At 41.7% G+C, this 16927-nt stretch overlaps 1 protein-coding gene across 6 annotated transcripts in view; it reads left to right on the top strand.

Annotated features, from left to right (window-relative positions):
- ALMS1 (ALMS1, centrosome and basal body associated protein) overlaps positions 8971 to 16927 on the top strand; it is a 187208-nt gene continuing 179251 nt past the window's right edge. For all 6 annotated transcript variants that reach the window (XM_018055036.1, XM_018055035.1, XM_018055033.1 and 3 more), the window contains exon 1: positions 8971 to 9316. In XM_018055036.1, the coding sequence (XP_017910525.1) occupies positions 9029 to 9316 (288 nt within the window). In that variant the 5' untranslated portion in view covers positions 8971 to 9028. The remainder of the gene's footprint in view (positions 9317 to 16927) is intronic.

The raw sequence follows: 16927 nt of genomic DNA, 5'->3' as shown, positions 1-16927 counted from the left end.
GTTTTACAGACTGAAACTTCACCAGCCTCTGGCTCCAGGTAAGTCCAAGTTAATGGTAATCTCCCAGTTCGGTTCTGTTCCTTCTTCAAATAGTCCCTCATCTCCCCTTTGTCCTCAGGTAGGGGTGGTAATATTAAAAGTATTTCAACATCTGGAATGGTGACAATCAAACCAGAAGCTTAGGATATAATAGGCATTAGCCCTTTAGTTTTTCCATCCTAGGAAGATAGGTCTGGGGTAGCAGAAGGTAATGGGAGTGGAGATGAGAAGAGTGCTTGAAGCCCTGGCTAGTTACCAGTGAATATGGAAATATCTCAATATTCTAACAACCAATATAGCTGTACCTGTACACATCAGATGAGTATCAGCCCTGCTTCCAGGTTTTTCTGGAAGTTGTCAGTCTGTCATTCATGACTTTCCCAGGAAGCCCAGCTAGCTGTCATGTGATGGGTGCAGGGCATTGCAGCCTCCAGCAAGGGAGAGCCTCCCCCATGGTTACACTGCCTTATCTGGGCATGGCTGTAGCTTCTCCTAGGTTGTTCATCTCTGGAACACTAATTTCCCCACTAGACACTATAATTGTTTCTGCTATTGCCTGATAGGCCCCATGGTCTTCAGTGGGCATGAAACTTGCCTTGGGCATTTCTGGACCTCACCACCAAAGTCTGGAAGCCCTCATATCTGATTTTCCAGGTATCTATAGTAGAATTGATGAGAATGTGGCTTGCTCCTTTTAAATTCCTTTTGTGAGAGGATCACTAAAATAGCATTCATTTATTCTTTCACTGGACAAATATTAAGGGCAACTATATAGCAGGCATAATTCCAAGTGTTAAGGTTGTGAAAAATATAGGGTCTCTGCTTTCATGAAGTTTATATTCTAGTGGGTAGAAACAGAAAACAGACAAGTATATACAATGTTAGCTAATGACTGATGTATTAACAATAAGGAAAATAAAGCAGAGTGATAAGAGAATGAAGGAGGAGGTGGGGATATAGATGCCATCTTAGATGATCAGCAAAGACCTCTGATGTCTGAGGGCTTTTACTTTTAATAAAGTAAAAGAGTCTGCATATATCTGGGGGGGATAGCAAATGCAAAGGCCTTGTTGTAGTTTGCATGTGATTTGTGTTTTGTGGTTTTAATGAATCCAATGTTTTTCACTTTTTACTGAATTCTGCCTTTTGCTTTACATTTGAACTCTCCCTAGTAGACAACTTTTTGTTTTTTTCACCTCTGTTTATCCAGAAAAGGAGAAGGAGAAGAATAAAGGAGGTGGAGGAGCGTGAGGCAACAACAATGACTATGGGAGGGGAAGGGAGGGCATGATGCCCTCAACCCTGTTTTGCTGCTTGCTGGCTCCAGGAGTGGGCATGACCTATGAGTGGGCAGGTCTAGGCTAAGCAGACTCAATCTTGTGGGCACATTAGACATGTGTTGTAGGAATCCAGACCATTTATAATTGGCAAATTCCAATGTTTTATGCACTCATTTGTGCAGTCCTGCTATAGGAAGTGTTAGCCGGGAACATGAACTGTCAGTCTCAGCTGTCAGAGCCTTTGTTCAACGTGTATGAGTAGTTCTCACCTTCCCCATAGGTCTCCACCTGTCTTTTTCGATTCTTCGGAACCCCGCCTCAATAGATGGCTATCACAGATAATAATGACTTTTTTTTAGTACAATATCAGTATCTAATTTACACTTAACATTTTTAGCTAAAACCCTTTGCCACAATCTCAGCAGGTATGTAAGGTAAACTTATTATGTATCTACGTACTTAATCTATAAACAGTATTTGCACGGCACTCTTCGCCAGAACTGGAGTCACTACAAAGTATTATGGCTGATGAAAGTGTGTGTGTGTGTGGTTTCTTTCTTTTCTTTTTTTTTTTTTAATATTTGTTCATTTATTTTTGGCCGCACTGAGTCTTTGTTGCTGCTCAGAGTCTTTCTCTAGCTGTGGCAAGCAGGGGCTACTCTCCGGACTCTAGTTGTGGTGAGCAGGCTTCTCGTTGTCGTGGCTTCTCTTGTTGAAGAGCACAGGCTCCGGGAGCATGGGCTTCAGTAGTTGCCCTGCACAGGCTTAGTTGCCTCTTGGCATGTGGAATCCCCTCGGATCAGAGGTGGAGCCTGAATGCCCCTCATTGGCAAGTGGACTGTCAACCACTGGACTCCAGGGAAGCCACGTGTATGTGGTTTCTGATTTCTCCAAACTTCTCTGTACTATCTCTCCGCTATAAGACCTCAAACATCTGTCTAAGGTGGCTGTGGTGGGAGTTGGAACTAGGACTTAGGAGGCACAGTGTGAACAGAATCGCCACTCTCTTTTTGTGACTAAAGCCCCCTGCTTTTGCATTGAATGCATTCTTACCTAGTTTCTTCTTTCCCAGAGAAACAGAAAGCTCTGAATCTTTATTTGGGCAAAAGTTGAATTCCCTAAAGAGATAACAGCTGGGAAATAGTTGGAGAACCTAGGGAATAGGAAGAATCTGAATGATGAGGCTTGGGTTTTAATCTTACCATGGTGGGGGCCAGGTTTCTCTGTGCTTTCAGGGAAAAAGCATTCTTAGCTCCTGTCCTGTCTTCTTATGGCAGCACCACCTTTAACGCTGGCTACTACTACTGCTTGGAGGAGGCAATGGCGCCCCACTCCAGTACCCTTGCCTGGAAAATCCCATGGGTGGAGGAGCCTGGTGGGCTGCAGTCCATGGGGTCGCTAAGAGTCAGACACGACTGAGCAACATCACTTTCACTTTTCACTTTCCTGCATTGGAGAAGGAAATGGCAACCCACTCCAGTGTTCTTGCCTGGAGAATCCCAGGGACGGGGGAGCCTGGTGGGCTGCCGTCTATGGGGTCACACAGAGTCGGACACGACTGAGGCGAGTTAGCAGCACTACTGCTGCTAGAAGGAAACATCCACAGGGGTGCTTGCTTAGCCACAGAAGGACTGATGACAGGAGATGGCATTCCTACTTTCTAGCACAGTGCCTCGAACCTACAAAGCAATCAATCTTTGATCGAGAGATCTGTGCTTCAGAGCAGAAACCAGAATTCTAGCAACTGGGAATGCTTCCCACTCATAAGTTTACAATCAGCATAGAGCTTACAGAGTTTCTTCAGTTTAATATTTCAGCGCTCTCTGGCCAGTGATCCTTGGAAACACATCTATAGTTAAAGCAAAGTTGGATTTATTATTTGTTGCACCAAGGCAGAACACGCATCACGTGAAATTAAAGAGTACCTCAGTAAGAAGATGTAAGGATCTACAGAATTTGGGCTTGTGTCAGTGATTTTGAGGAAGGTTCAGAGAAACAGGGCTTTACTCTGAATCAGATGATGTCAGGACAAGGGAATAATTCTATGACTGAGTACATTAATGAATCTTATCTAGAAGAACGGAGTAAGGGTAGAGCTATAATTGATAAAACAGTAGCAGTCGCCCAAATTGGTTGGAAAAGACAGATGTTTAGTATGTTTATGGTTTGCACAGTAACAGTGTTTCTGTCTGTGCTTAGACAAGTGGTCTTGTTTTTTGTCTCCCCTCATCACAGTCATAGAGTGACCTTGTGTGATGCTGGTGTTCTAAGAAATTGATTATGCTCAATAGGAAAGTATCATGACATAGCTTCAACTGACAGGCCAGCTCCTAACAGCATTGAGGCTTAGTTATACTAATAACCAGTCAGACCAGTTTCCTGATCCAGAGGTTTCTTTTCTTAGTGCCCCTTCCCAACAATTTGAGTCAGAGGAGAAGTTAGTCCATGGGATGTTAATACATTATATTCAGATTTCTTTTCTTTTTACTATTACTGAGATTCTGTTGAGTCGGAAAATGGGCTGTAGTTGGACTAGGGTTAATCTCTCCTCATACTCCTGCTGTAGGATAAGTTATTGAATCATATGCTATGACAATGACTGTGTAGTAACATTTAGTACTCTGGACAGGGTACAGTGAACAACTGCAAACAAAGGCAGTTACCAGAAACAAAATGCTTATTCACATTCGTTGTAAGTCTGGAAGTCAGAGGCCCAGATTATAAAACCCTGGCAGTGAAAACAAAGCCCAGAATAACCCAGCTGATTCTGTTTTAGGTTTTATCTTTTAGCCATGTTCTACTACCCTGAAGGGTACCAATGCAGGAATAAGTATTGCTGAACACAAACTCCCCTGTGGCTAGCTATGAGGAAATCAAGGCCTATATGACTGTCCATAAAAACTCTGGCTGATGTATTCAAATTTAATTGGTTGAGCTTCTAAAGTAGAAGTTCGGTCATTTATAATGTCTGCTAAGGTCATGGGAAATGCCGGGCTGGGTGAATCACAAACTGGGATCAAGATTGTTCAGAGAAATATCAGTAACCCCAGATATCACCCTAATGGCAGAAAGTGAAGAGGAACTAAAGAGCTTCTTGATGAAGGTTAAAGAGAAAAGTAAAAAGCTGGCTTGTTTACAACTCAACATTCAAAAAATGAAGATCATGGCATCTGGTCCCATCACTTTATGGCAAATAAATGGGGAAACAATGTGAACAGTGACAGCTTTTCATTTTCTTGGGCTCCAAAATCACTGTGGACAGTGACTATAGCCATGAAATTAAATGACGCTTGCTGCTTGGAAGAAAACCTATGACCAACCTAGATAGCATAGTAAAAGGCAGAGAAATCACTTTGATGAAAAAAGGTCCATCTAGTCAAAGCTATGGTTTTTCCAGGAGTCACGTATGGATGTGAGAGTTGGACCATAAAGAAGGCTGAATGCTGAAGAATTGATGCTTTTGAATTGTGATACTGGAGAAGACTCCTGAGTTCCTTGGACAGCAAGGAGATCCAACCAGCCAATCCTAAAGGAAATCAGTCCTGAATATTCATTAAAAGGACTGATACTGAAGCTGAAGCTCTAATACTTTGGCCAACTGATGTGAAAAGCTGATTCATTGGAAAAGATGCTGGAAAAGATTGAGGGCAGGAGGAGAAGGGGGCAACAGAGGGTGAGAGGGTTGGATGGCATCACTGACTCAGTGGATATGAGTCTGCACAAACTCCGAGAGACAGTGAAGGACAGGGAAGCACGGCGTGCTGCAGTTCATGTGGTTGCAAAGAGTTGGACACGACTTTTCAGTCGCCAAGTCTTAATAACAAAGTCAGAGAAAAATGTTTGCAGCATCTTTTACAGTTGTGTTAATTTTGTTGTGGGAATTTCATTCACTGAGGACATACACAGAGAAAGTCAGGTTTCCCTCCTGGGAGTTCTCCCAAGTTGTCTGTGAGTCTCTGCTTGCCTCATTTGCTTGGTTTCTGGGTATCTTTCTCAGGGAAATATGAGCCACTGGAGGACTGATCATTTTAAGCATCCGAAAACCTCTAACTATTAGATTCAATATACAGGGTAAGTTAGTAGGAGTGTATAAGCCTGACATTCATGTAAGAAGCAGTACTCTAGTAGGGGTACAGACTATACTGGGAGTACAAGTGTTATTAAGTTTATCGGGAGCAAGTCAGTAGTTTGTCCCTCAAGATGGGCAGATTTCTTGGTTAAGTAAAATAGGTTTCTGCAAAGTGGGCTCCAGTATTTCTGAAGAGAACAAACTGACTATTGGCACAAGGATAGCCCCAATATTAGTTGCCATTCCTGAAGAGCTAGGTTTTTCTAATAAGGTTGTAATACCCTCAAAGAAGCCTGACAGGTTACAGTACCTGGGGTTGCAAAGAGCTGGACATGACTGAATGATCTTCACCCTCAGAGAAACATTTTGTTGAGGTGTGGATCAAGGTCTGATTTTTACAAGACTGAAGTTTGGGATTAATTACATGAGAAAAGCTTAAGAACCAGAAGAGGCCTATAGAAGAAAATCTACACTATGAAGTGCTTAGAAGTGCAGCTACTGAAGTTTGTCAATAGCCAGTTTAATTGAGAGCATAGCTGTGGTTTGAGAAATATATACAAGTATTGCTTTTCTTAAGCAGCAGAAAAGTACAGGGAGTCAAAAGTAAAAAGATGCAGGTAAGGTAGATCATACTGAGAAATCACTTTGTTAGTTGTCAAAGTACAATAATAGGCAAGATTAGTGGTAGGGTGAAGGATGTTGAAGAATCAGAAAATTAATCCTGTTTTGTTGTCATGGGCACAAGCTGTCCACTTCTATAATCAGCAGCTTCTGGAGAATTCCCAAGAATCTTCAGTTTGAGGTCTTCTAATGGAATGGACATCCTGTAGTCAGGAAAAAATGATGCTTATATTTTTGGCTGGGAGACATGGACCCAAGATCAATGCCTTGGAATTTCATTGCTGGTCCACTTGTTAGCAGTACCTAATAAGGTCTTTCCCATTGAGGTTCAAGGGAAGTTTTCTTCTGATATTTTTTCAGAAAGATCAAATTTCCAGGTTTCAGATCATGCAAAAGTTACTTAGGTGGATGCTTTGGAAATGCAGATTCTACCTATTGTTGATACAGCAGGAATTATGTGGGCCCCTGGAGCAATTAGTCATATCAGATTGTATCAAGGTAGAATTTAGTATTGAAAGTGGTTCCTAAATACAGGAGGCAGCCTATCGTTAATTCAGAAGGAGATACATGTATCCCAGAGGGGTTCCTGTTATTGCTATCAAGGTAAATAGAAGTTCTTTGGGATTTGGAATTTTGAAGATTTCTGAGAGATTTGATAATTAGTTTTATAATTCCACTAGTTCTCTTTATTTTTCCTGACATTTGTGGATGATAAGGACAGTGGGGTTTCTAGGTGAATGGAAAAGTTTTACAGAATTACTTAATAACAGATTCAACAAAATGTGTGATCCTGTTACTGGAGAGGTTTCTTAAGTCAAAATATAAAATAAAGCAATTTTTTCCCTATCATTAAAGCCATAGCTCTCTAGCAAGAGAAAGCCCGAACCCACCATAAGAAGAATTGTACTTATATGTACTCAAAGTTCATTTAGAGGTGTTCCAAGGAGTCCTGAGGCTTTGGGCCTCCATATTCTATCTTTATAGCTTTCCCAGGATTGTGTCATTGGCAGATAGGACCTTCATTCTTGGCAAAGCCCCTAAATTATGCCACCACTGTCGGTTGTGCCCTGCCCCTTTCCCTCCTGTTACAATACCGTGAAGAATTTTTGCTGGACTTCACTTTAATTGTGTCTGTCTCCTTAGATAATAACAAGGGATCTCAAGATTCTTTAATTGGCCATTTATTTTATAAGCGTTCTCAAGGGATAGGGAAATCTTTGTTTTTTTTTAAGCATTTAAAAATCATTGACTAACCCCCAAACATATATATTATCAGTATAAATATTTCTACTTTATTCTTAATTAGCTGTAGGTCTGGGCAAAGGCAATTACCGGACTTACAGAAGACCTGGGATGGCATTGCCAGCCACGTGTAAGGTAAAAGGCTTTGGCCAAGTTATTCTTCTCAGCCTTAGATTCTTCAAATACAAAATGATTATAACACTTGTCTCACAAATCTGTAAGCATGTACTGTTACTATTCAGTAGTCAACAAATAACACCTACCACTACCCCTTCACACATAATCTCCCTTAATTATTATAAGCATCCTATACAAGAGCTTATTACCCTCATGAGAAACGCTGGGCTGGAAGAAACACAAGCTGGAATCAAGATTGCCGGGAGAAATATCAATAACCTCAGATATGCAGATGACACCACCCTTATGGCAGAAAGTGAAGAGGAACTAAAAAGCCTCCTGATGAAATGAAAGAGGAGAGTGAAAAAGTTGGCTTAAAGCTCAACATTCAGAAAATGAAGATCATGGCATCTGGTCCCATCACTTCATGGGACATAGATGGGGAAACAGTGGAAACTGTCAGACTTTATTTTTTGGGGCTCCAAAATCACTGCAGATGGTGATTGCAGCCATGAAATTAAGACGCTTACTCCTTGGAAGGAAAATTATGACCAACCTAGATACCATATTCAAAAGCAGAGACATTACTTTTCCAACAAAGGTCCGTCTAGCCAAGGCTATGGTTTTGTGCATGGATGTGAAAGTTGGACTGTGAAGAAAGCTGAGCACTGAAGAATTGATGCTTTTGAACTGTGGTGTTGGAGAAGACTCTTGAGAATCCCTTGGACTGCAAGGAGATCCATCCAACCCTTCCTAAAGATCAGTCCTGGGTGTTCTTTGGAAGGAATGATGCTAAAGCTGAAACCCCAGTACTTTGGCCACCTCATGCGAAGAGTTGACTCATTGGAAAAGACTCTGATGCTGGGAGGGATTGGGGGCAGGAGGAGAAGGGGACGACAGAGGATGAGATGGCTGGATGGCATCACTGACCCCATGGACGTGAGTCTGAGTGAACTCTGGGAGATGGTGATGGACAGGGAGGCCTGGCGTGCTGCGATTCATAGGGTCTCAAAGAGTCGGACACGACTGAGCGACTGAAATGAACTGAACTGAACTGACCCTCATTTCAAAGAGGGTTAGTCTCACTGCTGCTAGAGGCCATGTTAGGAGTCAAGCACCCACCTTTCTGATTCCAGAGTCCAGTTCTTACTTAACCCCTCTACTGCCTCTGACACTTTTCCGCTGTTGGGTTCAAGTGCCCATAATACATTGAAAACTTTGAAAAATTTATAATTTGCAGGTTTGATTACTTTTGGTTTGTCCCATAGTCTGATTGCCCCTCGGGGCAGAGGAAAATTGAGTTTTGGCCCAGCCCAGCCGAGGACTAGATCCTTCCCTATTCCGACAGGAGCCCTGTCTGGGTTTATTGTGAGCTTACAGTACTGTGAGCAAGCCCCCAGCCCGTGACGGGGACTAGGCGTCGGCTTAGCCAGCCCGCAGGTCAGCGCCGCGGGCCTTCCCGCCGGCCCCTTCGGGGCGTCCTTAGCAACGCGCGCTCACTCCCTGCCCCGCCCCGTCCGCCCAACACCCGGCCCCGCGGAAGGCGTCGGCCGTCTTTGCGCCTGCGCGCAGCCAAAACCGCCAGTCGTCTCTCTCCCCTCCCTTCCCTCTCCCCTCCCCGCTCCTCCTCCTCCTCCACCTCATAGAGCGAGGCGCCAATATGGAGCCTGAGGACTTACCGTGGCCCGGCGAGCTCGAGGAGGAGGAGGAGGAGGGGGCGGAGAACTTGGACGAGGACGAGGTGGTGATGGTGGAGGAGATGGAGGAAGAGGAGAGACGGGAGCCGGAGGCGGATTTTAACTACGAGAGCCAGCGTCGGGAGAGTACGGACGACGAGGACGACGAGGAGGCCAAAGCCTGGCTGCAAGCGCAACCCAGCGCCGCTTTGCCTCAGGCGTCTCTCCCGAGGCACCGCTTTTCGGAGAGCGAGCTGACCAGCCCCGGGAAGGTGAGCTGGGCCGGGGAGAGGTATGGGCCGCCGTCGGGCAGGGTAACGGGTGGTCCCTGAGCGCTTTGCCTGTTCCCTTGCCGTCTGCCTCCTGCTCGCCGCCCGTCGCGGTGCCTGACAATAGTACGTGTGCTTTTAATGGCTTGTAGGGGCCTTGTCGCTTCCTGGGCCCCGACTCTTGCCGAGTACTCCAAGTCTCCCGTCCTTTCAGGCAAAGATCTCTCTTGTTACCCCGCCCCAGGCCCCGGGCTTTTTGAATTACACCAGGTGTTCAGAGGAGTCAGTGTTGTGGTTTAAGAAACGCTGTTGGGAGGAGGTGGGGCTTATCCCCTGAGGGAGAGGAAAAGAGCGGTGTAGGAAAGGAGAGAATGGTTGCCCAGGGACTCTCTTGTTGGGGAGACAGAATATCTGCCTGAAGGGCGGGACTCCGCTTGAGAGAACAGTGTGGATTCAGCACGACATTTAGTTCAATCGCTCAGTCGTGTCCGACTCTTTGCGACCCCGTAGATTGCTGCACGCTTGCCTGTCCATCATCAACTCCCGGAGCTTGCTCAAACTCATGTCCATTGAGTCAGTGATGCCATCCAACCATCCCATCCTCTGTCGCCCCCTTCTCCTGCATTCAGTCTTTCCCCAGCATCAGGGTCTTTCCTAAGGAGTCAGTACTTCGCATCTGGTGGCCCAAGTATTGGAGCTTCAGCATCAGTCCTTCCAATGAATATTCAGGACTGATTTCTTTTAGGATTGACTGGTTTGATCACCTTGCAGTCCAAGGGACTCTCAAGGGTCTTCTTCAACACCACAGTTTAAAAGCGTCAATCCTTCGGCCCTCAGCTTTCTTTATAGCCCAACTCTCACATCCATACATGACTCCTGGAAAAATCATAGCTTTGACTAGATGGACCTTTTTTCGTCAAAGTGATGTCTCTGCCTTTTACTATGCTGTCTAGGTTGGTCATAGCTTTTCTTCCAAGGAGCAAACGTCTTTTAATTTCATGGTTGCAGTCACCATCTGCAGTGATTTTGAAACCCAAGAAAATAAAGTCTGTCACTGTTTTCATTGTTTCCCCATTCAGTAAGCTACCTGAATAGTAATCTCTAGTGGCTTCTGGCCAATTGTGCTTCTTCAGCTTCTTTGTAGCCTTAAAGGGGTCCCTAGCAGGTATGAGGGGCTTAGAGATACAGGAGGTTTATTAGGCTGCAGCTCCCAACAGTCTGGAAAACTAGAAAGAGCTGATTTTTTGGCTGGCTCCTGAAGGTCATTTTGAAAATAACTGCATTTAATTGATTATTTTTCAGGGAGAAAGGAAAGGTATACAATTCGGATATCTAGTCATCAGACATTAAGTTTCTATTCTGTGAGAGGGAACATTGTGGGGACAAAACGAAGTCTAGGGTTTATTGTTCAAGACTGCTCCTTAGATAAGGTGTCAGCTGGGTAGAGTGAAACAAGGTGCAACAATTGCAAAGACAGAGAAAAGACTGTATAGACCTGTGCTGTTCAATACAGTAGTCATAGCAATGTCTGACTCTTTACATGTTAATTTGTTAAAATAAAATGAAATTAAAAATTCAGTGCCTCTGTTATACCAACCACTTTTCAAGTGCTCGGTAGCCACGCTTGATTAGTGGCTGTGTAATTGGACAGTGCAGATGAATAATTTCATCATTACAGAAAGTTCTACTGGACATTATTGCTATAGGCTGTTGATCATTAAAGCATAATAGTTGTTTTGCTTGGTAAATATTCCTGTCGGTTCTCAGTTCATTGAGCATGTTGAGGATTCATCATGGGCCACACATTATGCTTTATGCTGTGGAATCTTGATGAACGGAAATATTTGTTGTTTCTTTTTTTCTAGTGTAGGCACTTTAAAGAGGGGGGCAGACAAAATTCAGTTGGTCGAAGAAAGAAAAGTAAAAATGGTATGTCCTACCGTGCTTTGAAAACATTTAGTAAGGGAATCTGTTTTATCAGTGAAGTTGGGGAAAGCTTCCCTGAGGAAGTTATGACAAGCTGAGATCTGAAGACAAATCACAATTAACTAGTTAAAGGGAAAAGAAGCTTTCCCGCTGAGGGAAATGCACATGGAAAGGGACTGTAGGTAGGAAAGAATGGTGTTTTCAAGGAACCAGGAGCCAATATGGGTTGATTACAGACTTGAAGGCTTTCTGTTCCATGTCAGGGATTTGGAAGCTTTATCCATGGAAGTCAATGAAATGTTTTTAAACAAAAATATAGGATAAGATTTGTGTTTCAGGAAGATCACTTTATAGCAGAGTAGAGAACAGCCTTGATAACTGGGTGGGGTGGGGAGCAGCAATAAGTCGAGGATGTTAATTAATTAGGTCATTGCAGTATTGCTGGGAACTGATGATATTTTGGAAGAGGGACATGTTGGTGGATATGGAAAAGTAGACTGATTCAAGAGGTATTTAAGAAGTAAAATAATCACAGTGGTACACTAATTTTACATTATTATTACATTAATGGATTAGATGTGGAACACGAGGGCAAGGAGGTGTCAGGTTATTGGATAAATGGTTGTGCCAAATATTGAAAAATGGCCAAGTTTATGGTAGAAGGGGTGGCCATGGGGTAGGGTGATGAGATGGTTGGGATGGGTGTTAAGATTATGGGTTTGGCTTTGGAGATTGGAGGAGGGATCTGGGCTAGACATTTCAAATTGTAAGTTATCTATATACATATGGACCAGAACTAAAGCTACACTTGTGGATGAGATCTCCTAACTTTAATTTTGTTCTATGACTTCTTGTTTGAATAACTGTTAATATTTAAATTTATTCCTTGAAGATTTTAATTAAGCCCCTTTACCTCTTTACAGCCAATGTGACAAGATTATTCTTTTGTTTAACTGTGATCTATCTGTGTAATAGAAGATACTGCTTTTTAGAGCCCGAGTATTTTTTCTGTAGAGGGTTTTTTCCTTTTTGAGAGAAATCAGATATTCTCTTGTTCACCTTGGAGGGTTTATGAAGGTGTGGGTGATGTGCTGTATTAAAGGTAGTTTTAAAATGATATAAAACATATTAAGATAATTTTTTTGCTCACTAATATATTAAGATTTATTTACTAATATATTAAGATTTACTGGCATAAATTGGAAAAATGTTTAAAGGAGAGACTTTTATATGTTTCTTGCTAGAAATTTATGAACTATAAGTTTTTGAAGATGAGTTTGTGGTATAGTATTTAACTCAGTGTCTTCAAAGGATGGGGCTTCCCAGGTGATTCAGTAGTAAAGAATCCACCTGCCAAGCAGGAGATGTGGGTTCCGTCCTTGGATTGCGACGATCCCGTGAAGAAGGAAATGGCAACCCACTCCAGTATTCTTGCTTGGGAAATTCCATGGACGAGGAGCCTGGTAGGCTACAGTCCACAGGGTTGCAAAGAATCAGACATGATATAGTGACTAAACAGCAGCAGCGTTCAGAGGAAGAGGCCAAATGATGGGAGACATTAATTTCATTCAGGATAGCCTCAAGTTAAATGACAAAATTGTAATATTTGACTCACTCTCATATGTCTCTGACAATAAGGATGTTCTAGTGGTGATTTGTAAAGTTTGCAAGTCCAGTTAATGACGCTGAGCTAAGGTATGGAACTGTTTTAAGTTCAGTACAAAATGTGACCTGCCTTACAACCAAGTCTTAAAAAAAATATTAATTTATTTTTAGCCGAGCTGGGTCTTTGTTGCTGTGGGAGGGCTTTGTCTAGCTGCGGTGAGTGAGGGCTAATTTTCATTGCGGCGAGCCAGCTTCTCACGGCAATGTGTCGTCTTATCGCAGTGGCTTTTCTTACTGTGGAGCACAGGCTCAGAGTTGGGGGGCTTCAGCAGTTGTGATGCTCTCAGCATATGGGATCTTCCAGGACCAGGAATTGAACCCACGTACCTGGCATTGGCAGGTGGATTCTTAACCACTGGACCACCAGGGAAGTCCCACAACCAAGTCTTTTTAAGATTTCGGGGAAGTGAGTGATTCAGAGCCTTTACTTTGTTGGTCTTATGCCAGTCCTGACCATTCAACATGAACCGTCTCTGCTTTGTAATTCCTAAACCTAAATTTCTGAACTGTGCTAGGGAATATAATTCAATTCTGTGAATTGGTATCATAGAAGTTCTTGGTCCTCAGCTTTTTTTGTTTTTAGTTTTATCATTTATTTACAGTAGTCTTTTCTTCCAACTATATTGAGATATAATTGACATGAAGCACTTATAAGTTTAAGGTACATAGCATGATTTGACTTACATACATCATAAAATGATTATCACAAGTCGTCATCTCATATAGCTTAGAAACATAAAGAAATAGAAAATAATTTTTTCCTGGTGATGAGAACTCAGGGTTTACTGTTAGCAGTGTTCATATAGAGTGTACAGCAGCGTTGTTTGTTTGTCATGTTGTGCGTTATATACCTAGTACTTATTTATCTTATTGTTGGAAGTTTGCACCTTTTGACCACTTGGTCTCCAACTTTTAACTGGATCATCAAGAGATCTTGGAAACATTTTTCTGTTTGCTTTTTCAGATTCTTCTGCATTTTCATCCTCTTGCCTTCATCTAGTGTTCAGCATTCTCCTATCAGCAGGTTATCATTTCTTGGGAGAGATGCTTAGGCCTGAACTCCTTCACCTTCCTAGTCCTCAACTCCAAATTTATCTACAGTGTACCACTCTTAGTCTTTTTTTTTTTTTTTTGGCCTATTAGTACAGATTTTGTTCTTAGTATTAAAACTTTCTTGTGCTTGGGGATGAAAGCTGTCAGTTATAGTGTGTTTCTCTCTTAAGGAAGTGCTGTATTTTATTTTTAGATATTTGATAAATGATAATAGTTTTAAGTTAAATTGTTTTCTTGAAATTTTTTGGTCAAATTTGAAATCAGAATTATGATGTTTTTATGTGAGGTACTGGGAAGATTTTTTAATGTCTTGGAACAGTTTAAATTATACAAGACTTTCTTGCATGTTGGAAAAATAATTTGTGAAGATACTGTGCCTGTGGATTCCTTTCAGGGTTGTAATTTGTATAGACTGTCTCACTTTTTTTGGGTTGAAACTGTTAGTTGCTCAGGTGTGTCTGGCTCTTTGCGGCTCCAGGCTTCTCTGTTCATGGGATTGCTATTCCCTTCTCCAGGGGATCTTCCTGACCCAGGGATCGAACCTGGGTCTCTGGCATTGCAAGCAGATTCATTAACATATTACCTACTGGGTAAACCCCCTTTTTGGGGGGGGGCAGTTAATTTTGCTAATTTATGATTTTTCTGGAAAATCATTTCAATAAGGATTTTTAGTTAATTATAATGAAGTGTTACATAGTACTCTTTATTTTTTCCATTGCATTTGTGATTATTTCCATTTCTCATTCCTAATTTTATATATTTTATTTTCCTCTTGATCTGAATAACTATGGATATGTTTTGTTAATTTTTTTCATCCAAAGAAACTGCTCTTATATTTAAGTTTAATTCTATTGATTTTTTCACCATTTAGTTTGTTAATTTCAGCTCTCATCTTTTACTGTTTCCCTAGGTTTATTTTGATTTATTTAATTTTACTTCATGTGCTGAATGCTCAGCCGGCTTATTTAAAAACATTTTAAACAGTTTTGTTGTGACATAATTTAAATACTGTGCAATTTTCCCTGTATTTTATTGCACAGTTCAGTGGTTTTCAGTATGTTAAAAGATATGTGTAGCCACCACCACAATTTTAGAACAATTTTTTCATGACCTCAAAAAGAAACCCTATACACTTTAGCTATCACCCCTCTTGCTTCCATTCCTCTAAGCAACTGTTAATCTACTTTCCCTTTCTGTAGAGTTGCCTGTTTTGGTCATTTAATATAAATGAAATCATGTAATATATGGTACATGCCACACGGATTCCTGGATCTTTGTTCCCCCACCAGGGTTCGAACCCTGGCAGTGAGAGCATTGAGTCCTAGCCAGTGGACCACCAAGGAATTCCAATATGCGGTCTTTTATGACTGGCTTCTTTCACTTAGCATAATGTTTTTAGGAATCCATGTAAATAACATCAATTTTTCATTCCTTTTTATGACTTAATAGCATTCATTGTATGGATATACTACTTTTGTTTATCCGTATCAGTTGATGGACATCTGAGTTGTTTTCTGCCTGTTGTCTATCTCAAAATAGTTGAAAATTCTCTTTGTGATTTCTTTTATCTTTTCATTGGTTGTTTAGGAGTCTGTTGCTTAATTTCCATGTTTGTGAATTTCCTTAACTTCTTTCTGTTATAGATTTCTAATTTCATTCCATTTTGGCTGGAGAATATACTTTCCATGATTTAAATTTTTTAAAAAATTTGACGCTTGTGTTTATAACTGAATCACTGTGCTGTACAGCAGAAGTTAACACAACATTGTAAATCGCCTGTACGTCAGTAAGATAAATTTTCTAAAAAATTGAGGCTTGCTTTGTAACCTAACATATTGTCTATCCTGGAGATGTTCCGTGTATGCTGAGAAGAATGTATATTCTGCTGCTCTAGGATGGAATATTCTGTAATGTAGTTTGCTTATAGTGTGTTCACATCTTATATTTCCTTGTTGATCTTTTCACAGGTGGCTGTCCTTTTTTTTTAACTGTTAGCATTATGTTTTGGCTGCGCCGGATCTTTGCGGCAGCCCTTAGGCTTTCTCTAGCTGTGGTGAGCAGGGACTACCCTCTGTTGCGGTGCTCAGGCTTCTCACTGTGGCTTCTCCTGTTGCGGGGCGTGGGCTCTAGGAGTGTGGGCTTCAGAAGTTGTGCTGCATGGCCTTAGTGCCTCTCGGCATGTGCTATTTCCCAGACCAAGGATGGAACCTGTGTCCCCTGCATTGGCAGCTGGATTCTTAACCACTGGACCACTAGGGAAGTCCCAGTAGACTTCACTGGGAGCAGTTCTATGGTTAGCAAAAAGTTCAGAATTCCATGTACCTCTTTTCCCTCCCCTGTTTTCTCTGTTATTAACATCTTGTATTAGGCTGGCATATTTGTTACAATTGGTAAGCCAATATTGATACATTGCTATTAATTATAAGTGTATGTTTTTATTAGAGTCCACTTTTTTGTACATTCTTTGGATTCTGACAAATGTATAATGACATATATCCACTATTACAGTATCACATTGAATAGTTTCACTGCCTAAAAAAAAATTCCTGTGTTTTGCTTATTTGTCCTTTCCCTCCTTCCTCTGGAACCCTGGCACCTGCTGCTGTTTTTATTGTCTTTGTAGTTTGGCATTTTCCAGAAAGTCATGTAGTTAGAGTCATACAGTATGTAGCCTTTTAGAATGGCTTCTTTCACTTAGGAATATGTATTTAAGGTTCTTCCATGTCTTTTCATGGTTTGGGGGCTCGTTTCTTTTTTCCTACCTTGACTTCTTTTTCTTTTCTTAAAAATTGTGGTAAAATATATATATACTGTAAAATTTACCAGTTTAAGCATTCTAAAAATATATTTATTTTGGCTGAGCCTCGCAGCTTTCAGGATCTTAGTTCCACAACCAGGGATTGAACTTGGGGCCCTGGCAGTGAAAGCACCGAGTCCTGAATACTGGCCCACCAGGGAATTTCCCCATTT

Source organism: Capra hircus, chromosome 11 (genome assembly GCF_001704415.2).
Source record: "Capra hircus breed San Clemente chromosome 11, ASM170441v1, whole genome shotgun sequence".
In the NCBI taxonomy this organism is placed as follows: domain Eukaryota; kingdom Metazoa; phylum Chordata; class Mammalia; order Artiodactyla; family Bovidae; genus Capra; species Capra hircus.
Note: the sequence above shows the minus strand (reverse complement) of the source record. Positions and strands in the feature narration are given on the sequence as shown.